Source organism: Pleurodeles waltl, chromosome 6 (genome assembly GCF_031143425.1).
Source record: "Pleurodeles waltl isolate 20211129_DDA chromosome 6, aPleWal1.hap1.20221129, whole genome shotgun sequence".
Classification (NCBI taxonomy): Eukaryota; Metazoa; Chordata; class Amphibia; order Caudata; family Salamandridae; genus Pleurodeles; species Pleurodeles waltl.
The window spans coordinates 832,804,538-832,825,548 of record NC_090445.1 but is presented as its reverse complement, the minus strand read 5'-3'; the positions used below and the strand labels follow the sequence as shown (position 1 = coordinate 832,825,548).

Genomic DNA, 21,011 nt, shown 5'->3' with positions numbered 1-21,011 from the left:
GTTATCAGATGTAACTGATGTCCCCTTTCTGGCTAATAGATCACTGCTCCCACTCCCCCTCTACCTGCCTCCATGTGTGCTACAGCCAGAGCTGACAGGCTGCCGTTCCCCATTAATTCCCATATATCTGCTCTCCCGGGCGACTGCTTTCGTTGCTGTTTTCTGAATGGTGCCCCTCACTGATCTTTGTACTGGCTCTCCTTGTTCTCTCGTGGTAGTGGATCTCACTTTAGGTTTTTCAAAATCAGTCTCCTCCTGCCTTCTCTTGTTGGTGTTATTTATTTCTGCTACTTCACCCAAAAGTTGCTTCACCAAGCCGTTTAGCTGAAAAAACATAGTTTTAAGGGCCCCTAGTTCTTCTTTCATCTCTCTGACTGACCCCAAGTGATTTTCATGGTGAGATGACAGTTGGTCACTAGATGACCTATAATCAGCCTGCTTCGATGTTAAATCAAAAATATCAGGGATACCCTCAACTGTTTGCAAATATGCAAACCCATTACTACAAGTACTAGTGTGTTCCAGGGGAATATCTCATAGGGAATCCACGGGAAGTAAATCATCTGAAGGGACTGCTACATCAATTTCACTATTAGTTAAATCCTTGCCTAGGGCGTTACCAACGTCTTTCTTTTTTAACATACTAGTTGGTATTCGCACCGCCAGCCTTGATTTCTTAGTTGCTCCTGCCTGTGTCTTGGATTGTGGGATTTTGTTACCAATAATTGATTCAGCCTTCTCAATCAGTAAATCAGTTTCATTTAGGGTATAATTATTTGCGTTCTTCATTACTTTTCTTCGCTTAAATATTCCCTGGGCGGGATCTGAGACTTTATGTTTCCCCATTGAGCCTGTTTAGACACAATAAATTAAAACAATATTAAAAAAATACTGTGATTATTTGGCTTTAGCTAAATGGCCTTCAATTACAAAAGAGACTCGCTCACAAAACACGCAGCTGTTTGTCAACGCAGAATCCGAAAGCCCTAACATGCAATGAAACAAAAGAAAATATAGCGAGGACAAAAGACAAGACAACGAGTATATTAGCCAAGTCCACTTCCTCCTGGGGGCCCCACAGTACTCTGGGACTGGTAGTCCCTTTCTGCCTCCTGCTTTGCATTTTTAGAGAAGGTCAATCGTATTAAAGAAAGCAGTAGAAGAATCGGATAGATTTATGAAGGAAATAGAAAAAGAAGTAAGCAGTGAGAGGTGAATGTTGTAAAAAAAACAAGCAAAGAAAGTCAAAGGAGTAAGAAGTAGAGCCCATATTTATACTTTTTTTTAGCCTCATTTACGTCGTTTTTTGACGCAAAACCGGCGCAAAGTTACAAAATACAATTGTATTTTGTAAGTTTGCGCCGCTTTTGCGTCAAAAAATGATGCAAATGCGGCGTTAAAAAAGTATAAATATGGGCCTAAGTCTCATGGTGTAGATTCTTAAGAATTGTTTTTTTCCTGTGTAAAGAGTGTCAGAAATGTGCAAGACCGGCATTATTCAGGATGTTCACAAAGGAAGAAAAATACAGTGGAAAGGGTGGAAGTGGAATGTAGTGGTGAAGGTAGGGAGAAGATATTGTGCTTGGACAAAGGGAAGAATGGATGTAGGCAGCGGAGAAGGTATGATAAAAATTGTTCAAAGTGGATAAATCAGGGTCATTGATTAGATAATGCCTAACATTATGCTTCAACCAGGCAATATTTTACTGTTAGGATAAGGGATATATGGGGGCAAAACAGAGTTAAAGGACAGAAACCCTGAATGAAAAGTGTATGTAGCCAGCCGGGAAAAAAATTGCTTGTGGTGGGTGTGACTCATCACTATGATTGGTAGACTGCACAGGACAGGACCCAGGATTTAAAAGTCAGATTCCACTGGTGGTAAGAGCAATGGTGGAGGTGACCTGAGCGAAGGTGCTGTCTTGGAAGATAGAGTGGGTCTCTTAATAGGCTTGTTCACCAAAAAACATGTCGTGGATAATGCTTTACTCAGATGGCAGACGTGCGAAGAGTGCCCGTTATAGTGAGGGAGGAGCTAAAAGGAGGCTTGAAGAAATTGTACAAAAGTGATGCTAGAAATGGTTGAACCATCGGAGTAGCTTTCACCTGTGGTCATTAAAGAAATAAAATTGTCCGTCTGAGGTTCTACTAATCAGAGTGTGCTTAACTGGTCTAGAGTATTTAGAAATTGCATCGATGTAGGCTTCCCACAGAGTTTGTCTTCATAGGCTTGCCACCCAACATATCTTCATCATAAATCGAAGGGTTGATGGCCTTATTCGCTATGGAGGGTAATTTTCAATTCATTAGATCACACTCATCTCAGTCGCGACATTAGTGTATTGCAGTGTATGTTGACAAGATTATTTAATGACCGACGCACTGTGGTAGTCTCCCAGGATGGCCTGTTGGTCTATGGTATAATGGACTGCTGTCAGGGGTATTGTATCGATAATGGACCAAGAATGTTGAGAAAACCCCATGACAATAATGGGATGTAAAAATTGCAACATGCCATTGTAGTGAGTTCGAAGCCCTCCTTCCTCCTGACCATTGTTGATGATGAAAAGTGGTAGATCAAGGCACACTGAAGTCTGCAAGGGAACCAGATACATTTATACATTGTTATACATTGATACATTGATGTTTCCTGCATCCTTCAAACTCATGTGTGAGAAAAAACCTCTGTAGCCCAAGTCAAGGGCTTACTGTAACTCTGAGCAGACAGATTTTTAAACCATCTAAGGGGAATATTTGAGAAAAGTGGTGCTGCACCTAGTGCAGCACCACTTTCCTTGCGCCCTGAATGCCCTCCTACCGCCATCATGTGTGCGCTGTATCCAAGATACAGCGCACCACGGCACAGGGCAATAGCGTCATTTTTATTGACGCTATTGATGTACTCTGCAGAAGTAGCATCAAAATACTGGCACTACTCCTGCAGAGTATGTAGGGGCCTATTATAAATAATGGAAGCCCCTTTTTAATGCCTGCTCTGAGCAGGTCGTAGTGGGCATCAGGTGTTTCCCCAGGAAGCTGAATGGATGGATGGAGGCCTATTTTGTTACTGGGGCTGATTTTGCAATGGTGCTGCCCACAGTAACAAAAGCAGCAATCCAGCATACTCCACTCACTCTCGGTTCCAGCCTCAGTGTGGGGGCTGGGCTGACAAAATTGCCAGGGCTGCTTTGGGTTCCCTGTCTGGTCCAGGCTAGCAGCAGCATTCCCGGGGCTGAGGGCATGTGCCACTGCCACAACCTTGGCACCAATGAAGAGAGGGGTGCGGAGGGAGAACACACAGCATACTACATTCATCAGGTGCTGACTATACACAGGGCTCATGTGCACCGGTTCTCATCTTTAGCAGGTCGCTGATGTAAGCGTCATTACTGCGCGAGCAGACGTGCACAACTGAGTGCCAGGTGGAACAATACTTTGCTAGGACACTTGTTTTTTTTAATATGTATTTGTACTGAAACAAACGCATGGATTATGCTGTATGTCTGATGGCTGTAATGGGCTTTAGGGCTCTTTTGCTCCCAAAGTTCAACACTCTGGGCCTCATTCTGAGGCCGGCGGGCGGCGGTTGCCGCCCGCCTGGCGGGGACCGCCATATGGCCGCTCCGCGGTCGAAAGACCGCGGAGGCCATTCTGGCTTTCCCGCTGGGCTGGCGGGCGACTGCCAGAAGGCCGTCCGCCAGCCCAGCGGGAAACCCCTTCCCACGAGGAAGCCGGCTCTGAATGGAGCCGGCGGAGTGGGAAAGGTGCGACGGGTGCAGTTGCACCCGTCGCGAATTTCAGTGTCTGCTAAGCAGACACTGAAATTCTTTGTGGGGCCCTCTTACGGGGGCCCCTGCTGTGCCCATGCCATTGGCATGGGCACTGCAGGGGCCCCCAGGGGCCCCACGACACCCCATACCGCCATCCTGTTCCTGGCGGGCGAACCGCCAGGAACAGGATGGCGGTATGGGGTGTCGGAATACCCATGGCGGCGCAGCAAGCTGCGCCGCCATGGAGGATTCAGCAGGGCAGCGGAAAACCGGCAGGAGACCGCCGGTTTTCCTGTTCTGACCGCAGCCATACCGCCGCGGTCAGAATGCCCTGCGGAGCACCGCCAGCCTGTTGGCGGTGCTCCCGCCGACCCCGGCGGTCCTTGACCGCCGGGGTCAGAATGACCCCCTCTATGTCTGCAGCCCTTGTACCCGGAGAGGCACTCTCTTACTCCTGTTGTAACAGTGCCGCCCTTACATCGGCAGCCACCACAAATGTCAAGGGTGGTAGGGGGGATGATGGGGACGGGAAAAACAAGAAAATAAAAATAACACCATTCCCGCCGCTGCCTCCTGCTGCCGTCTCATAGGGCTTCACTCTTCTTGTGGTGCCCAAACGTTCACTGGACACCAGCACAGGCTCCCCAGGAATCTTGGTGCGGCTCTCATGCTAAATCAAGGATGAGAGCAGCATCAGGGTTGGTTTGAGAGGCTTGGACTGCCGCTCAGACACTGCCCTGGGGTCTGTGCAGTTTCTCCAGCCCGGCTGTTCAACACAGTCAGGTTGGAGAAACCCAAGTGCACATGGATGCACTCTCACCTCTTCCCCCTCCAATGGCTCAACTCCACCCCTCCCTGCACTGCTGGCTGAGCCATCAGATGAAAAATAAAACAATAGTAAGCTACAGTTTTATTTTTCAGCTGCTGGCTCTTAGCCAGGGGAGTGATGCTCCTTTGCCATTGCGGAGGAGCCGCCCCTGACTCCGTACTTTTAAATGAATTCAATGCAAACATGTTTATCAGTATGACTTCTCTTTTTTCACCTTGTGACTGCTGTCACACACACACTCGTTTTTTTCCTGTAGATCTCTTTCCCTCCCTCACACTTTTGGGCAGCCTTTACTCCGTCACTCTATTGTGTACGATCCCCCTCCCCCCTTCCTCCTCCCCACAACCTCTCTTCAAACCTTTTCTCTGTATTTGTCTCTCTCACATACATAAGCGTGGCTTTCTTTATCCCGGATACAAATTGTACATTCACATTAAAGCATTCCAGTTTAGAAAAATAAACACTTCAGCACAATTGCAATTTGTAGCTCATTCAGCAGCAAATTATTATTTCTTTCTTCTTTTGTTAATCTGCTCAGCACAAATGTCTGGGTCTGTAATTTGTTTTCAAATCGTGAAAACGCAGCTGCCACAAGGCATTCTTCTACAAGGGTGCTGGCCTGGAAAGCACACAAATAGAAATGTGAGGGAGTGGGCAGAATTCTAATTGCATGTGCGTGGTAAGCTGGCCACTTCCCAAGGAGTGGGTTAGAGGGCGCCAGAGTGGGACGCTGAACGTGGCTGGAAGAGATGCTGTAGCACGCTAGCGGATTGTACCACCAACAGACGGTCACATGAATGTGATTGGCGGATTTCCAGTGCACATGTCTGTAGGGGTAAATAGGAACTTATTTTTTGGACTCTGACTCTTCAGGCTGCTTATTAGTGCATCTTTATACAGTTTATTTGTGCATTCTCTGACTAGTTTAAGAACAGCAGAATAATATTAGTTAGCACCCGCACTGAAAAGTTCTGGTTTGTCCAGCCAATCAAAAGTTAGAAGTTGGTCAATCAATCAGAATGCTTGTTTAACATATAATGACAGCTATTTTGACAATTCAAAAATGGTGCTATTAATTTGGGAGGAGGTGACTGCTACTAAATTAATAAATACAATCTGGTTAAGTCACAACACAGTTCTGTGCATGTTAGGTTCAGGGAGTAACAACAATTTCAAAGTCAACATTAGACCACACTAAACATCCCAAAGCAATTTAGGAACACAGAGAAAAATTAATAAGGAAAATGATACCAAGATCATTAAAACAGGTAAGGGGAACCGGAGAAATGAATTTCTACAAAAGATTTAATGAAAAAAAACCTAAAAAAGAGAAATGCCATTCAAAGACAACAATTCATGGTTGACTGTGACCGATGCATAATTTCATGCTGATTATGATGGAGCAGATCTAAGAAACACCAAGTGGACCATTTTAGTCAAAGTTTTTACCTTCAGACATATGGGGTCATTTAAAGTTTGGCAAAGAGGTTACTCTGCCACAAATGTGGTGTAGTACACTGACGGTTAAACTGGAAGTCTGTGCGCTCTATTTAGAGTTGGGCAACCAGTCATGTTTCTGCCAGCAGAGCCTCTACTGGCTCTTCTGGTGGAAACCTTAAACCAACAGCCCCATCAACATGGGGCCATTGGACTAAGGCCCATATTTATACTTTTTTAGCGCCGCATTTGCATCATTTTTTAATGCAGAAATGGCGCAAACTTGCAAAATACAATTGTATTTTGCAAGAATGCGCTGTTTTTGCGTCAAAATGCGGCGCTAAAAAAGTATAAATATGGGCCTAAATATCTTAGACTGTCTGCCCTTTTTTCCTGTTGAGGATACCTAGGAAAAGCCTGGCAGTCACAATCAGAAAGAAATTGGTTAAAACAATGAAAGACTTCCACTTTGGGTGCTTGTTTTTAAAAAATAAAGTTTGCTGAGTGCCCATGTTGCACATGGCTACTGCTCTGCAACCATGCAGTGCCTTCAGAGGAGCAGCAAATGGTAGTGGGTCATTTCATGACACCGAGATCTCTCCCAGGCAGGCGCAGATTCGTAAATATGGTGCACGGGAGTCCCCCAGGGCAGAAGAGTACATGTCTCTATTGTCCTGGTAGAACACTTCAACCTTACAAACACTAAAATACCCCCTCAAGCCTCTAAAATGTAAGTCAAAATCTCCCTGCAGGGAATGGTCCAAGGCTGTGGCCAATGAGGGTCCTATGGAGTTGAGTAAGTCACTGGTGAGCTCCCACTGAAGCTGCTGGTTGTAGTAGTGAAAGCTCAAAGTGCGAAAAAGCCGGATTTTGTTGCTGCTGAAGGGGCTTTGTTGGTGAGATAATTTTACTGTCTCACCCCGGTCCAAGGTTTTACCTTTGAACTTTGTCACATTTTTGGAAGTTGGCATTCTCCAGTGTGGCAAGGCTGCAAGCTGTAGCCAGACAACACTCCATGAAGCTGGATACCTTTACTGTGAGGTTCCGCCTTTAGCATTTGTCCCTGTCCTCCAGATATGGAAGAAATGATTAAGTCCCACTTTTTCAAACTGCTGGGAAAAATCCTTCTGGTCAATCCCAGAGGTCAGAGCTTCTCAGGACAAGCTTCTATGGACTAGGTATCTCTCCAGGTAGGTCTCCTGCAGGCTCCAGCTCTGTTGTCAACTGAGTCATCTTGGAGTCAGGAGTCCTTCTGCTTTTTGTGTCCCTGAAGGAGTTAAACAGGAGGCCAACTACCTGACCCTCAGAGAGCAGTTTCCATCCCTGGGTCCCTGTATGAGTTAGGAGTCATGGAGTGAGTCATCTTCTTCTAGCAGGAGTCACGAACCAGGGCCTTCTTCTTTGGGTGGCGTGTTCCCAGGTCAGGTCAGGTAATGTTCTGAGCAGATAGAGGTGCAAATTGTATCCTGTGCGCTATCCAGTGAATACAGAAATTCTGCCACAGAATCCCAACTATTTTCCCGCCGTCCCCCACCTCCTTTTGTATGCAGCGTTTCCTCTTTTACTTGGGGTAAAAGTATCCAGTAGTTCCTGTTTAAATATGTCAGAAACCCTCTGCCGCATTGAAGGCCTGTCCTTAGATGGGCTCTCCTCTTATCCGAAAGTGTCTAAACTGGTTCTCTCCCCCACTGTGACTGCACCTTGACAGTCTAGGAGGGTCCTGGGAATAAATAGGAGGAGCCTTCTCTGACACCTCCAAGTCAAAAGAGATATTGCTAAACTCCCCTTGTGGAGTGCATGAATAAGTGGTGTTGCCAGTGCCAATAACTCTATTGAACACAATACATACAAGAGATTACCTATTTTGTACACATTGCAGAGTATATATATGTTACCTTATGTAACAAATGATGAAGCCAATGAAAAAGAGAAATGTACAGTGAGCAAGATTTTCTTCTCTTGCAGGTGCTTACAAAACAATATACAGGCACCTGGGAGGATCAACTGAAAGCTGAGTCTCTTTGATCAAACCAGGTCAAAGCATTAATTAGTTAACTTCTCCACTGCTACTAGAGAATGGCCTTGGTAAATCACTTGACTTCTAAATGTGGACTTTGCATGTAATCTCCACAATATACATTATGCATGCCTAGACAACTACTGACTACGTGGAATAATTACAGCTGCTGTCTAAGGTTAGGACTTGGCCTAGCATGGGAGTGCGCTAGGGCACAATATTTAACACCCTGACAAGGATCTATCTCTCACAGTTTGATGTTCTCCCACAATGCGGATCCTTGAGGAGTGACACGCTGGCACACATCTATCTCCCCTTTCTTTCAACTCTTTCCAATTTTGGCAGCTCGCTATTTTCTGCAGTCTCACTGTGCAGAGATGGAGGAACACACAAGCACAGAATACTTTGACACCTTGCTAGAGATTGGAGCAATAGGTTATGCATTCTCTAGTTATGGGCACCCCAGCTGCTTTATATCTTGCTCTTTGGAAACAGTAGAAGTATCCTCCACTTTCCGTGCAAGACTGAGATATCTAGATTGAATGATTATTCCTTGCTCAGATGACTGATCTGTCACTCATTACATAGAGCAGACGTATCCTCTCTTGCAACAGGTCCCAGAGCTATCATTAACCTGTAATAGAAAGCACAGCAATGCATTGATCAATTGACGAATTCCCCACGTACTCAGTGGAGCTATTCCCCACAGGTATGGAGAAGAGAGGTATCTCTCACTTAAGAAAGACTGCAGAAATATATCTTGCCCAACCAGCTGGTGGATGGGTCGTTCAGTGAAAACAGTAGCATTATCCCTGTTCTCTGATCTGCACAAGCGGTACATCATTCGCCACATCCGTCACACGTCAGAGTTAACCATCTTGTAACATAAACTAAAGACCTACGTCTTACTCTGCTGATTTATAGCTAGCTGTGTATCTGTATACTTGTGCATTCGGACTGTCTGGCTATAGCTAATCATCCTAACTGCTTCAGTGTGTATTCTCTTGAGCTGCAATTTGGTCTCATACTATACTGTGAGCTGTACTGGATTAGATAGCTTTTAGAACACCATATACAAATATTGAAAAGATAAATTACACATCAGAATCTCTCAAGATCCTATTACAGTGTTACTGGTCTGTTCACCATTGCCCTGGATGTCATAAATTCATTTATAGCACCATGCTTGTTGCTCAATCGTTATTATTTCAAAATCAAAGATCTGAAGGTATTCCTACTTTTTTAGAGTGGTTATTGAAAGGGTGAAAAGTTGAACAACGGAAGGAACTGAATTCTGCTTGTTCCAGTTCTAGACAAAAAATTATCAACCTGTGGGGTGATTATGTTTAAATCCTTAAAATATGTTCCTTTCTCCTTCGAATAATTTGTATTTTCCTGATACGGCTATTTTTCAAAGTGCAGTGCATAAATATGTACACACACACACACATATATAACATGCATGTGTGTTCATTAATTTTCTTCAGTTATTTTTGATTGTTTGAATGAATTGCCAAGTAAAAAAATAATTGATGGATATCTCCCTGGCATTTTAAAAAAAGGTTGTGGCTAATGCTGAACAACCCAAAAAAGCAACATTGCATAACATCCTCTTCAGGGGTGCAAGTGCCATATACATTTTACAGGACAATACAATACAATAACACAACGTTCAGTAGAAAGGAAAGCCCATGTACACGAATAACATCAATCCCCTTTACTTTATTCAAACCATTCACAAATCACTACTGCTTTCTACTCACAGGAGCCTGGACGTCCCACAGTTTGTGTTTCTTGTACTTCCCAACGGCGTCTCTTAAATTAGTCCATTGACTTGTCATTAGCGAATCACACATTAGTCCAAACTCTACCTAGAGAACCATCATGACGATTGCACCATTAACAATCCTGGAATGGAAATGCAATGATTAAAATAAAATACCTTACGTGTGTGCACTCGTTAGAAATGTCTTTATAAGCTATCTAAGGAAACATAGAGCTTCAGTGCATGAAATGAGACTGAAAAAGATTTTCTTTTTATTGACGCTGGTTTAATAAACCATAAACAATTTGTTGGAAGAATACCGAATCAATGTCTTTGTTGAGACCAGGTGGAAATTCCTAGTGAACCATTCAAAAGGGTTCCGCTGGAGTAGATTTCGCACTTCGAGTTTTGAACAGGTCACATCAAAACAAAAATACCAACTGTAAGCAATAGACACCATTTGCCTTTAGTAACCAGTTCAACATACTAGTGACACAAAGCAGAACGTTCTAAATAGCAGTTCAGTGGATGTCGAAAATCCAAATGACAGCAAGTAAAAATCATTTTAAAGTGGTCAGCTGCAACTTCCATAGGAAAGTAGTGGCACATGCACACACATACACACTCACAGGAGCCCCTCACACACACCTGCGCCCGTGCACATAGACACGCACCCCTTTAAGAAAAAGGTTTTATAGTTGGGTGTGTGTAGCGTCCAAAGAGTTATGATTCACGAACTGCCAAGGCTTGAATCTGCCTTGGGGACCTTAGTCATAATCCGCATGTGCAGCGCCTGCAGCTTGTTGTAGCGTGCAGCGTGCAGGAAACAGGAGCAGAAGGAGTGCTGCTGGAGGATGCAGTCGGTGGTGTTGATGGTGGACAAGTTATTTTGTGGCAGGATCGAGAGACTGTGAGAAGGTGACGGAGTGATCGCAATGGCAGTAGTATACTTGGGAGAAGGGACGATTTGGGAAGAGGTGTGGCGTTTACTAAACTGAAGCAAGTTAGGATGAGAAGGACACCTACTGCGTTGTGACACTGTCAATGGTAGGGTTTCAGCGCTTTTCCTGTCAATATATTGCTCCCTCATTGGGAATGTATTCTGTGAATGCCCATGCTGACACTTTTCAAATCTTATGATCTTGGCTTCGTACCTTCATCCTGTTACTATTTATTGCTTTTTCTGTATAAGTTGATCAGATGTATTGTACAGCTTTGAGGGAATGTTTGTGGTTAATATTAAAGTTCTATGTTGAGGTGATGTCATCAGAATGTTCAGAGTGAGCTTGGTCAGTGTGGACATGGCTGGCTAAGGAGACACACCGCCTGTTGCTGCAATAATCCTTTAGATATTTACATCTCAGCCTGCTGTCCTGTGGTGCTACAGCACAGCTCCAATGGTCTCTGCAATGATTCAGGAAAGAAAAATGGCTGAACTATATTAACTTTAATTTTAAGCAACTTCACCTCTCAATAGACGAACAAAAAAGACAATATGGCTGGCTTTAGCTACCAGCCTTTTTGCTTGGTCAATGCCTGTGTTGTTTTGTTATGGTTTCTGCAAACTTTTTTTTACACTGAAAGCTACCAGTCCCTCCTCAATCTGGAAAAAAAACAACTAAAAGCAAATATTTTTTTTGCTTCAGAAGGCACACCCTGCCATAGTAGTCCCTGAAGGGAGCTGCTTTGTATGGGGACGTGCTCCTTGTGAAAGGGAAGACTGCTGTCAATCACATTGAAGTTAGCCAATTGCTGAAGTGAGCTGCCCCCTGTTCTATGCTTTAGAGCTGTAGTGGGTGGTAGAAACATGTGAATGACATAACATCAGACCCATCGTAAGAATATTATACTTAGTTTAACCAAAATGTCGTGGATAATGGCAGATGTAAAAGCCACAGTTGGCAATTCAAGATATAAGAAACTAACATACAACTGGAACCATGACAACAAACCAAATGAAACAGCAATTTGAGATGTACGTGCAGAGGTGTGCGTGAAAAGGAGAACAAATCCCTTTACAAAATAAATGATAAACACACAAAGGCTAACAGCAAACTTGGCCTGTGAAAGCGAAGTGTAAGCCGATAAACAAAACCTCAAGGAAGGACGGAAGAGTGTTGGGTTTCTGTTGGCATTCTCATCTCAGCTGCATTCAGTAAGTTTGACATTTTGATTAAAGATTCGAGTTAGGGAGTATAATACAATCCCTGCTGTGAATGAAATGAGGGTGGAAATATTAACCTTTTGGTAGCAGAAGGAAGCCAAGTTTAAATCCAGTCTAGAGAATTTGGATGCACTTACTAATCAGAATTACAATGAAGGAACCTTTCAGATTTTTCAGTGGCACCGCTGTTCGATTTATCTGGCACGGTATGCCTCACAGAAATGATATTTCGCATTGTGGTTAAGAGGAAAATTGTAGTTAATAAACCAATTAACATTGTGCAAGGAAGTCTTCTACCAGAGAGATTATCACAAAGGCAGGTGGAGAAGCATTGGAACACGGAAAATAACTGGAATAAAACTGGGCTTTCAAACCATGGAATCCTGGAAAAATTAATAAATTCCATTTTGATAACTACTACCAATGCACTGATACTGGCTGCTGGAAGGCTTGAGTGGAAGGTTCCATGGTGATGTGCAGGTTTCTGGGATGGAATTCTTGGAAAGAAAAGACCAAATGAAGTTTCGTTTAGAACGAGGAGGAGTAAAAGAACATGGAGCACCAAATATGCAACTGGTGGAAGAGATATCAACATTTTGAGACTACCTCTGTAGTGGTATTTGGAGGAAAATGAGGTGGTCATTCTAGACCAGTGTGTTTTGTATCTTTGTAAGTCTTTAGAATGGAGCAGAAACCACGTTAAGAAAGGGTCAAGGATACTTTTTCCATAGTGATTCTTATATGATTCCTAGTAGATCCTAATGGGGTTCTTTCAGTAACAACAAGAACCCCATATGCGTACAGTAGAAGAGGCTTGTGCTAGGATTCTGTTAGAACAGTCTGACATGTTTCTTTAAGACGTTGCATAGGTAGCAATAGGAGTACTGGTAAAGTAATAGGAATAGTAACTGCTAAGAAATCAATAGGTGACCTGCCATTTAGAATCCTGTCCTATGAGAAATTAGCACTCAAATAACCTACAAGAGTTTGAAGTGAAGTCCCATTTTATTGGTACAATGTGCATTGGTATGGGCCTCAATGTTTGATACAACGAAGTGTTACTGTCCCTTGCCAACATGGCCCTCCTAATATTGCTTCTGCTGTGGCAGGGAATCAGCATGTCTCTGGAGCAGGGGTGGGTCCTGGCAGAGGGCGGAGGGGTTCCACCCACATAGGTATGAGTATGGTGATTGCTAAGATCAACTACTGTGCACAGATTACATAACATTTCCTATCTTTTGTTCTACATAATTAAGAATAGATCCTCTTGATAATTAGGAAAAACCAGGTCCGTGCTGGATGCCGTTCTCAGAGCCTGGCTGCCTTCACTTCTCTCGGCTGACATGAGGCACATTTAAAGAGGCATGTGCCAAATCGTATTCAATTTCTTTTTTTTACTGCAGCAGGCTAAGGGCTGACCTAGCACCAGCCCTCGCCTGCAATTTTTGGGGGTCTCAAGACACCACCCACTAATGACGCCTAGCAGCGTCATATTTTAAAGCAGCCCTGGGCATCTAGGGCATAAGCCGTGTGCTTCCCGAAGCTGCTTGTCAATCCCACAGTTTTCCAAGTCGTCATAGGGTGGGGTGAGGTCAGCAAGCACAGTGACCCCACTCCATCTTTTGACGGCTTGAGAAAGGGTGGCTTTAAAGCATGCTCTCTCCCTGAATGTATTCCAGCCAGTGCAACCTGCAGGTGAGCCAGGCTCAAACCGAGCCCTCCTCGTGCCTACTGCCATCTTCGTGTTGGTGTGATGTGTTTGCTTTCAGCCTCTGGGCTGAATCCAACATCTTCTGATCCAGCCTTGTGGCTCAAAGCTAACATGAGGAGCCTTTCATCAAAATACTCTCACATGTGCTAACAACGACTTCATTAACACACACAAGAGCGCCTTTAAATACGTAAGCTTGGGGTGGGCTCGTTACAAAAGGAAACCTTTCATTGTATAGCGCACGTCCTGGGTTCATGTATTTCAAGGTGCCCCACTACCTCCACACTTACTTTCACACTGCAGCTCTGGTGATAGTTGAAAAAAGAAAGGCAAAGTACAGAATCGTTGTGAAAGATAATTTGCACTTAACTTCCATGTAGGCAATGACACTGACACCTTAGAGCAGTGGTCTCCAAACATTTTAATGCCGCGCCCATCCAGTTAAAAAATAAAAATCAATGGACCCCTCTCAGAATTTTTCACAATTATTTTATAAAGATGGCAAAGTTTCAATATGTCTAGACCTATTTAAACATTGCAAATAAGTACTGTTACCTTTTTAAAAATGCAATAACATGCTTCTGTTCAAAACAAAGCCCTGTTGTCTGTAGAATGCTTCTTTTGGCCAGAGCCTGGCGCCCCCCTGGGATCACTTGAGGCCTCCATAGGGGGCCCGCAACCCAGTTTGAACACCCCTGCCTTAGAGAAAGGTGAATGAAAGCTGCCAGAAAACGCAGTTATGACTGGCTGTGGAGTGAAAGTGAGAGAGCTCCTATTAAGCTCTTTCTATAAAATGAGGTGGAGGAGGCCTGGCTTGGAAATCCTGAAGAAAAGGGGTTGGAACGCTCAGTCCATGAAGAAGAACCACGACAGTGTGTCTGAGGCAGAGAGATGGTCACTTCTCGGAATGAGTATCCCACTATTCTTAACCCTGAACAGGGACGCCTTGGGGTAAACAGCCAGAGTTCTTCATTTCTTCAGATGAACAGCACCGCACCTTTAGCTCTGGTTTATACAACCAGCCACATACTCGCTTCCTTCCCAGCTGACCTACTATGATCCAACAAAGTCTTGTGACCTCTGCTCTGACTGGTCGCTCTCTGTAAGTTGGTGATACTGCACTAACTCTTTCCTTTTCTGGAGCTGTCTGCTCTGTCAGTATTACAACGCCTGTTTCTTTGTGGATCAGGACTGACCCCGGGCCAGTCTTTCAAAATAACAAAGTAAGTGCTCTTGGTTATTGCCAAAGTGCTGTCGGAAGGATCTGGAGATTCTCGGCTAGGAAGTCCTGGGGCACCAGTCACTTTAGATCATTTCACCCAATGGTGGTACAACAAGTCCTGCTGCCTGTGCTAGGCACAAGTGCCATTCTTGGCGCCGCTCCTTTTGGGGAACAACAGAATGCGTCTTTAATCCTTAGCCCCTTGTTATAGCACATACTCTGCCACTGCTGTGTTCCAGGGCCCTCAGTCCAGCACTACACCACTTTCACAATAAAGTTGTACTGGAGTGCGCACCTTCCAACGGCATGCAGGGGACACACGATGACCACCTGAGGTGGTCATGAACCTCTGACCAATGGGACATGGACCGAATATTGTTGCCCACCACCTGTTAATATTATTTTATAGTCTACACAAAACCCTATTTGTTCCACTTTAAGGACATAACGGTTTCTAGCCCTGTTACTCTGTAGAACTAGGTCTACTCTTTGTTTTGGATGCTTTGTTTTTCTAATTAATTGCTACAAGTGGTTTGTTACAGGTGAATGTCATGCTGAATAAATAGACTTCTTACTGTAGTGTGCTTTGTTTCTCTTTCTCCAAAGCCTTTTCCACTGAAGGGTAACCAGCGCCTGTATTTTTTACAATTATTACAGGCCTTAATGAGATACCACCATTTGAGTTCACGTCTATTACTTAATGATTCAAACATACAATAATTCGAGCGAGCAGAATAATTAACACCTATAATCAAGGGGCAGATTCTGTACAGGAGAAGGAAAAACAGAATCTTCTTAAAAAGATACTTAATCAAGATCTGAATTCAGGGCATGCTGCTTTCATATTTTGTGCTACCTGATACGGTTGCCTAAGAAATGAGGACAAGCAATGCGTTCTGCGATGTACACATAAGATATGACAAGAAAAACAGGCACATCATGGCCGGATTTGTCTACTTACAAGGTCAGTTTATGAACTGGTCGTGTAGCAGTATTTTTGCTCTCTCAGAAACAAATCAGTAGCCAAATAAATAAACCATAAAACTAGAAGAACGATCGTGCAGGAAGTCAGAGAAGTATTAATGGCACCATGTTTCTAGCAATAACGACCGGGGTGACAAAAGACCCTCAAGATTGTTGCTTAATTTTGCACCAACAGCTACTTTCTGAGAACAGTCTTGGACATCTGGTAATTTGGGGATATCCTGCAATAACAAGGACATGCATCTGACTGCATTCATGGGTGGAGGAACTGTACTGATGGCAAATGAAAAGGTGGAACTTGTCTTTTGTGCAATTAGATAGTGGTGCTAATCGTGAAACCTCAGCGCTGCGATATGTGTGAGCTATACATGAAAGTGAATCACAGAAAGACGTGGTGCACTAGCGTGGGGCAGAAGATCAACGGGCAGCAGCCAGCATAGACTGAATGCCAACAGAAGTATCAGCCCTTGTTTTTTGGGATATTAAGGGGGTAGGGATATCCTACTTTCATTGAACAACAAATAACCGTTTTCAAGATGCAACTGGAATCAAGTGGAATCTGCAACATAGCGGCTCAGCAAACCCACTGCTGCCAACTGCTAACAACTGGGACCCGATGTAAAGTACTGCAAGCAGCCACCCAGATCTCCTGGGTTGGTGGAGGCCTCCACAATGACCCTCCCTCATCTCTCCCGATACGCCCGGGGTAATTTTAACTAGGAATGTTTTTGCCTTACATGCGTTTGCTTGAGTGGTGGATGCACAAAAGGATCAGATGAACGGCGCCAGGGCCACCATGATTGCCTTGATCCGCTTGTCATTTAATTTGTGTTTCTGAAGTAGACTTTCAAAGTTTGCATATGAAAAACAAAATAACAATGATCCTGATGTTTAGGGAGTTTTCTCCTTATGCATGGGGGCAATTGCTTGTTCCCATTCCCAGGTCCCCTTTGCCTAGCATGGCAGACCAGGACAGTGAATAACAGCGATGGTATCCCCACCTAATTCAGTAAGACTGACGTGTAAGCAGTTCCTGTGATTCTAAATGAGGCAGGAAAACCCTGAATTTGGCAGGGTGGGAGGACCACCGATATATGAAGGTGCTCCCGTCATGTAAACCACTGAATGAGTGCCCAGTACAGGAGGAGCTATACATAGTTGGTGAATTTAAATTGTTACAAGGTGTTTCAGGTTCTCGAGTCCCAGTGAGGAGAGGTAAAGTTAGGGGAAAAGGGGATTACCCGGGCTAACTGAAATGATGTCCCGGCTCAGGTACTGTACATTCAGTCCGATCAGATGGAAAGAGGAGGATAAAGTGATTAGAATGCATTTCTGAGAGGAGGAGCATGGACACCAGCCAGCTCAACCTGCCTAACCTGCTTTTGTATGTGCAAGTGTCCATTTAACACTTCCCATGAGAATTACTACCATTCACCTTCTCCCACCCAAGAAATGATGCCACAGACCAGTAATGAGTTCACCCACAATAGCAACCCTTCACCACAGTTTATCATTTCTCAAAATGTACTGTACCATAACTTGTGAATTGTATTTCTTAGCTAACCCTCATAAACCTCTCCAAATACCCAAATAAGAATTATGATGGACCATTTTAAAGACCCACATAAAGTTTATATACATATACTTATATTACTGTTATATACATATGTGAACTTTTCTGTTTGCTGCTTACCCTTTAATTTGTTGGGCAGACGTGTCCAAGAATGTGATATGCACAGATCCTCCTGTATTCGGGTCATGGCCAGTCTCGTTCATTCATTTTCTTTCCTTTCATTCATTCTTTTAGTTCTTTCCTTTCATTCATTCATTTTCTTTCCTTTCACCTTCAGTGTTAAGTCTGGAGTTTAGCAAATTTGTGGTTCCTTTGTGGTCACTGACTAAGGTGGCGATGAGGTGAAATGGACGAATGGTGGGTGTTTTGGACACATAGAGCTCACTGTTGCTATGGTTTTCTTCTTGATATAAATATATTAACATTTAAATATATTTTACGGAAATCTCTGAATAAGCAGTTAGTAAAAAAAACTGTACAATAGAAGGTGAATTCACAAATATGTCTCAATGTGAGACAATTGTCTTTTTAGTGAGGTAGCTTGGAACTGTCCTGGCCGTACTTCCACCCATTTGTTTTCATTGTCTCTTTATACTGAGCTCTCATCGAGCTTCTCCACCAGCTGTGTGTGCTTCCTCTTCTCCAGGATCTTGCTGAGCTCCTCAGTGAAAGAGCTGTAGAGAGGCGAGGTGGCCTCCTCATTCTGTCGCAACAGCATGTAGCTGTTGCCATTCATTTTCCGCAGCATGCTGGGTAGGGTAGGCATTCCGTTGGTGCATTCCGAGGGGAGGGGTGGAGGCGGAGGAGGTGGGGGTGGCATGTCCTTGTTCGGGGATGCATTTGGGGCCTCACCAGGTATAATCTGCAGGCATCCATCATTGTAGTTGTTCAGGTTATCTGCAGACTTATCCTTGAAGTTGGATGACACAGTCTGCAGCTCAACATTTGAATTCCTCAAATTTCCCATGCCGTACTTGCCTGTGCGGTTATTTTGGCAGGAAACATACAATAAAACGATGATTAGAACAAAGCACAGGCCACCGAGGATGACGATAACAGAAATGTAGACAAACTCCATTTTATGGGTGGACTGGGGTGCAGCCGTCGGCAACACAAATGGCACTGTGGGTTCCACCACATCTACTTTCTCCTTTGGCAGCTCCAGTAGCACATTAAGTGAGTACACTGCCACCAAGGAACGCAGTGAATTTTCTTCAGAGTAGCAGCTGTAATCCCCACTGTGCTCCGGTAGGGTGTCAGTGATCAGAAGCCCATCAACGCCCACTCTGAAGCGCCCCCCGGTATCATCCAGGTGTCCTGTTTCATTTACCAGCCATTGAGCTCTGGCCAGGTTAGAGCTTAGATCGCATTGCAAAAGGACATCATCCCCTTTCAGCACAGTCCGATCCTTCTGCACAGGAAAAGCTGCAAGAGATCACAAGACTGATTAGTCAAGTCTTCAAGGTTAATTTGGTTATGTACACTCTACATTGTATCAAGGCGAAGGATCAATGGCACAGGTTGAGTCAACCTAATGTACAGCTCCCTTCTTACCCACTATGCTCTCTCCTGCTATTACAGTCCAAGGTCCCTCAGCAAGACACCATCACATGCGCAAATGTTGGAACAAGTGGCGTTTGTTTAATATAGACAGATCTCCGCTAATGATTATTCAACCTTGAATATAAATCATTTGAACTAGATCCAATTTAGGATCTTAGAAGGGAAGAACAAATTAGCATCTCAAAAATATAGCTTCTGGTAACCAAGAAAGACTATTAGAACAGAAGAAGAAAGTGAGGGTTTCTAATGGTCAGCGGCACTGGAATTATGCAATCCTGTAACCGCAGCATTTTATGCATAATTATAGACGTGCCACACTGGCCACATCTCTTGCACTTTTTACAGAGTTTAACAAAAAAGTTGTTTCTACCTCAGATGGCTCAAAAGTTAATAAAACCGTTGTCACGCAGTGGCGGGTCCTTCATTGCAGTTAACTGGTCACCTTTCTATTGTTGATTGCTACATTTAGGTGTTCAACTGAAAATAATGAGGAGAAACCTTTGCCCAGACAATGTTACCCTGTGTGAACATGGGTAAGAATGACAGAATAGTGAAATAATACTGCTACAAAATGTGCAACATTACACTGCATAATCTGCATTTCCTTGTATAATTTAGCCAACACTGTCTCATAATTTGGTCCTCTGCTGATTTCAGATTTTCATATCAAGTAGAGCAATTATTTCCCTATCATCATCTCTTTTCAGGTCAGAAACGGATGGCATAATATGCATGTGAAATATTATTTTATTTTTGTTAGTTATTTTGTTAGTTAGTTCTATTTGAGCTGACAACTTCCATACACCATGCGTTTGATGCTTTGGAATCTGTCCCAAAGCGAGGAAATTGGAGGTAAATGGAAAAAATGTCTTGGTTAGCCATTCATTCTAGGCAAAAACCCCATTCCCGCAGAAATGGTGATTCTGAGTTTTCTGCACATCACCAGGTTTTCTACAGATACATTTAATCCGAAAAATACTTGCAATATTTCCCCTGAGAAGAGACAAACAGCTAGGGATCAGCCGTGGATGCCGCAGATCTCAATGGGGCATGGGGGCATGGGGCAAAGGGGATGAAAGAAAGAAAAAAGAAAAAAGGACACTTACTTTCAACCACCGCCATCTCCTGCCACCCTGCTCGTCACTCCTCTTCTTGTGGTGTCCCAGCAATCAATGGGACAGCAACACAGGCTCCCCAGCAATCCTGGCACCACTTTCATGCTAAAGCTAGCATGAAAGCAGCGCCAGGATTGGTCTGACACAGCCCTGGGTTCTGTGCAGTTTCTCCAGCCCGGCTGTTAAATACAACGAGGCTGAAGAAAGCTAAGTGCGCATGTGTGTTTGGCCAGCCTGAGACGGCCGGCCAAACACACATGTGCACTTAGGTGCACTCTCTCCTCTTTCCCCCTTCTACCTCCCATGACCCAGCCCCACCCCTCCCTGTACTGCTGGCTGAGCCAGCAGATGAAAAATGAAATGATAGTGGAACTATTGTTTTATTTTTCACCTCCTGGCTCTTGGCCAGGCTGGTGAGGGATTACTGCAAAAACATGAGTCCTACAGTTTAGGCATCATTCTGACATGACCTCAGAATGGCTATATTACAGGTGCAAAATTACAAGCCACATACCCATTCAGGAGGAAAAATCACCTTAGCACTAAGGGCCAAATGTAGAAAGCGTTTTGCATGCACAAACTGCGAAATTCGCAGTTTGCGCCATGCAAAACGCGCATCGCGATGCACATTCCCATTTTGCTAGTCGGTACCGACTCGCAAAATGGGAATGCGACTCGCAAATAGGAAGGGGTGTTCCCTTCCTATTTGCGATTCGCACCGCGATGCAGAATTGCTTTGTGACCGCGAACGTGGTCGCAAAGCAATTCGCAGTTAGCACCCATGTTAGTACTTTGTGAATGTCGCCATAAATATTTTTTCAGAGCAGGCAGTGGTCCAATGGTCCAATGGACCACTGCCTA

At 44.1% G+C, this 21,011-nt stretch overlaps 1 protein-coding gene across 2 annotated transcripts in view; it reads right to left on the bottom strand.

Moving 5' to 3' along the window:
* Positions 1–21,011, bottom strand: part of SEMA4G (semaphorin 4G) — a 516,826-nt gene that overhangs the window by 8,295 nt on the left and 487,520 nt on the right. For both annotated transcript variants that reach the window (XM_069239519.1, XM_069239518.1), the window contains 2 exons: positions 17,593–18,897; positions 9,817–9,961 (listed from right to left, as the gene is read on the bottom strand). In XM_069239519.1, coding sequence (XP_069095620.1) covers positions 18,062–18,897 — 836 coding nt within the window. In that variant the 3' untranslated portion in view covers positions 9,817–9,961; positions 17,593–18,061. The remainder of the gene's footprint in view (positions 1–9,816; positions 9,962–17,592; positions 18,898–21,011) is intronic.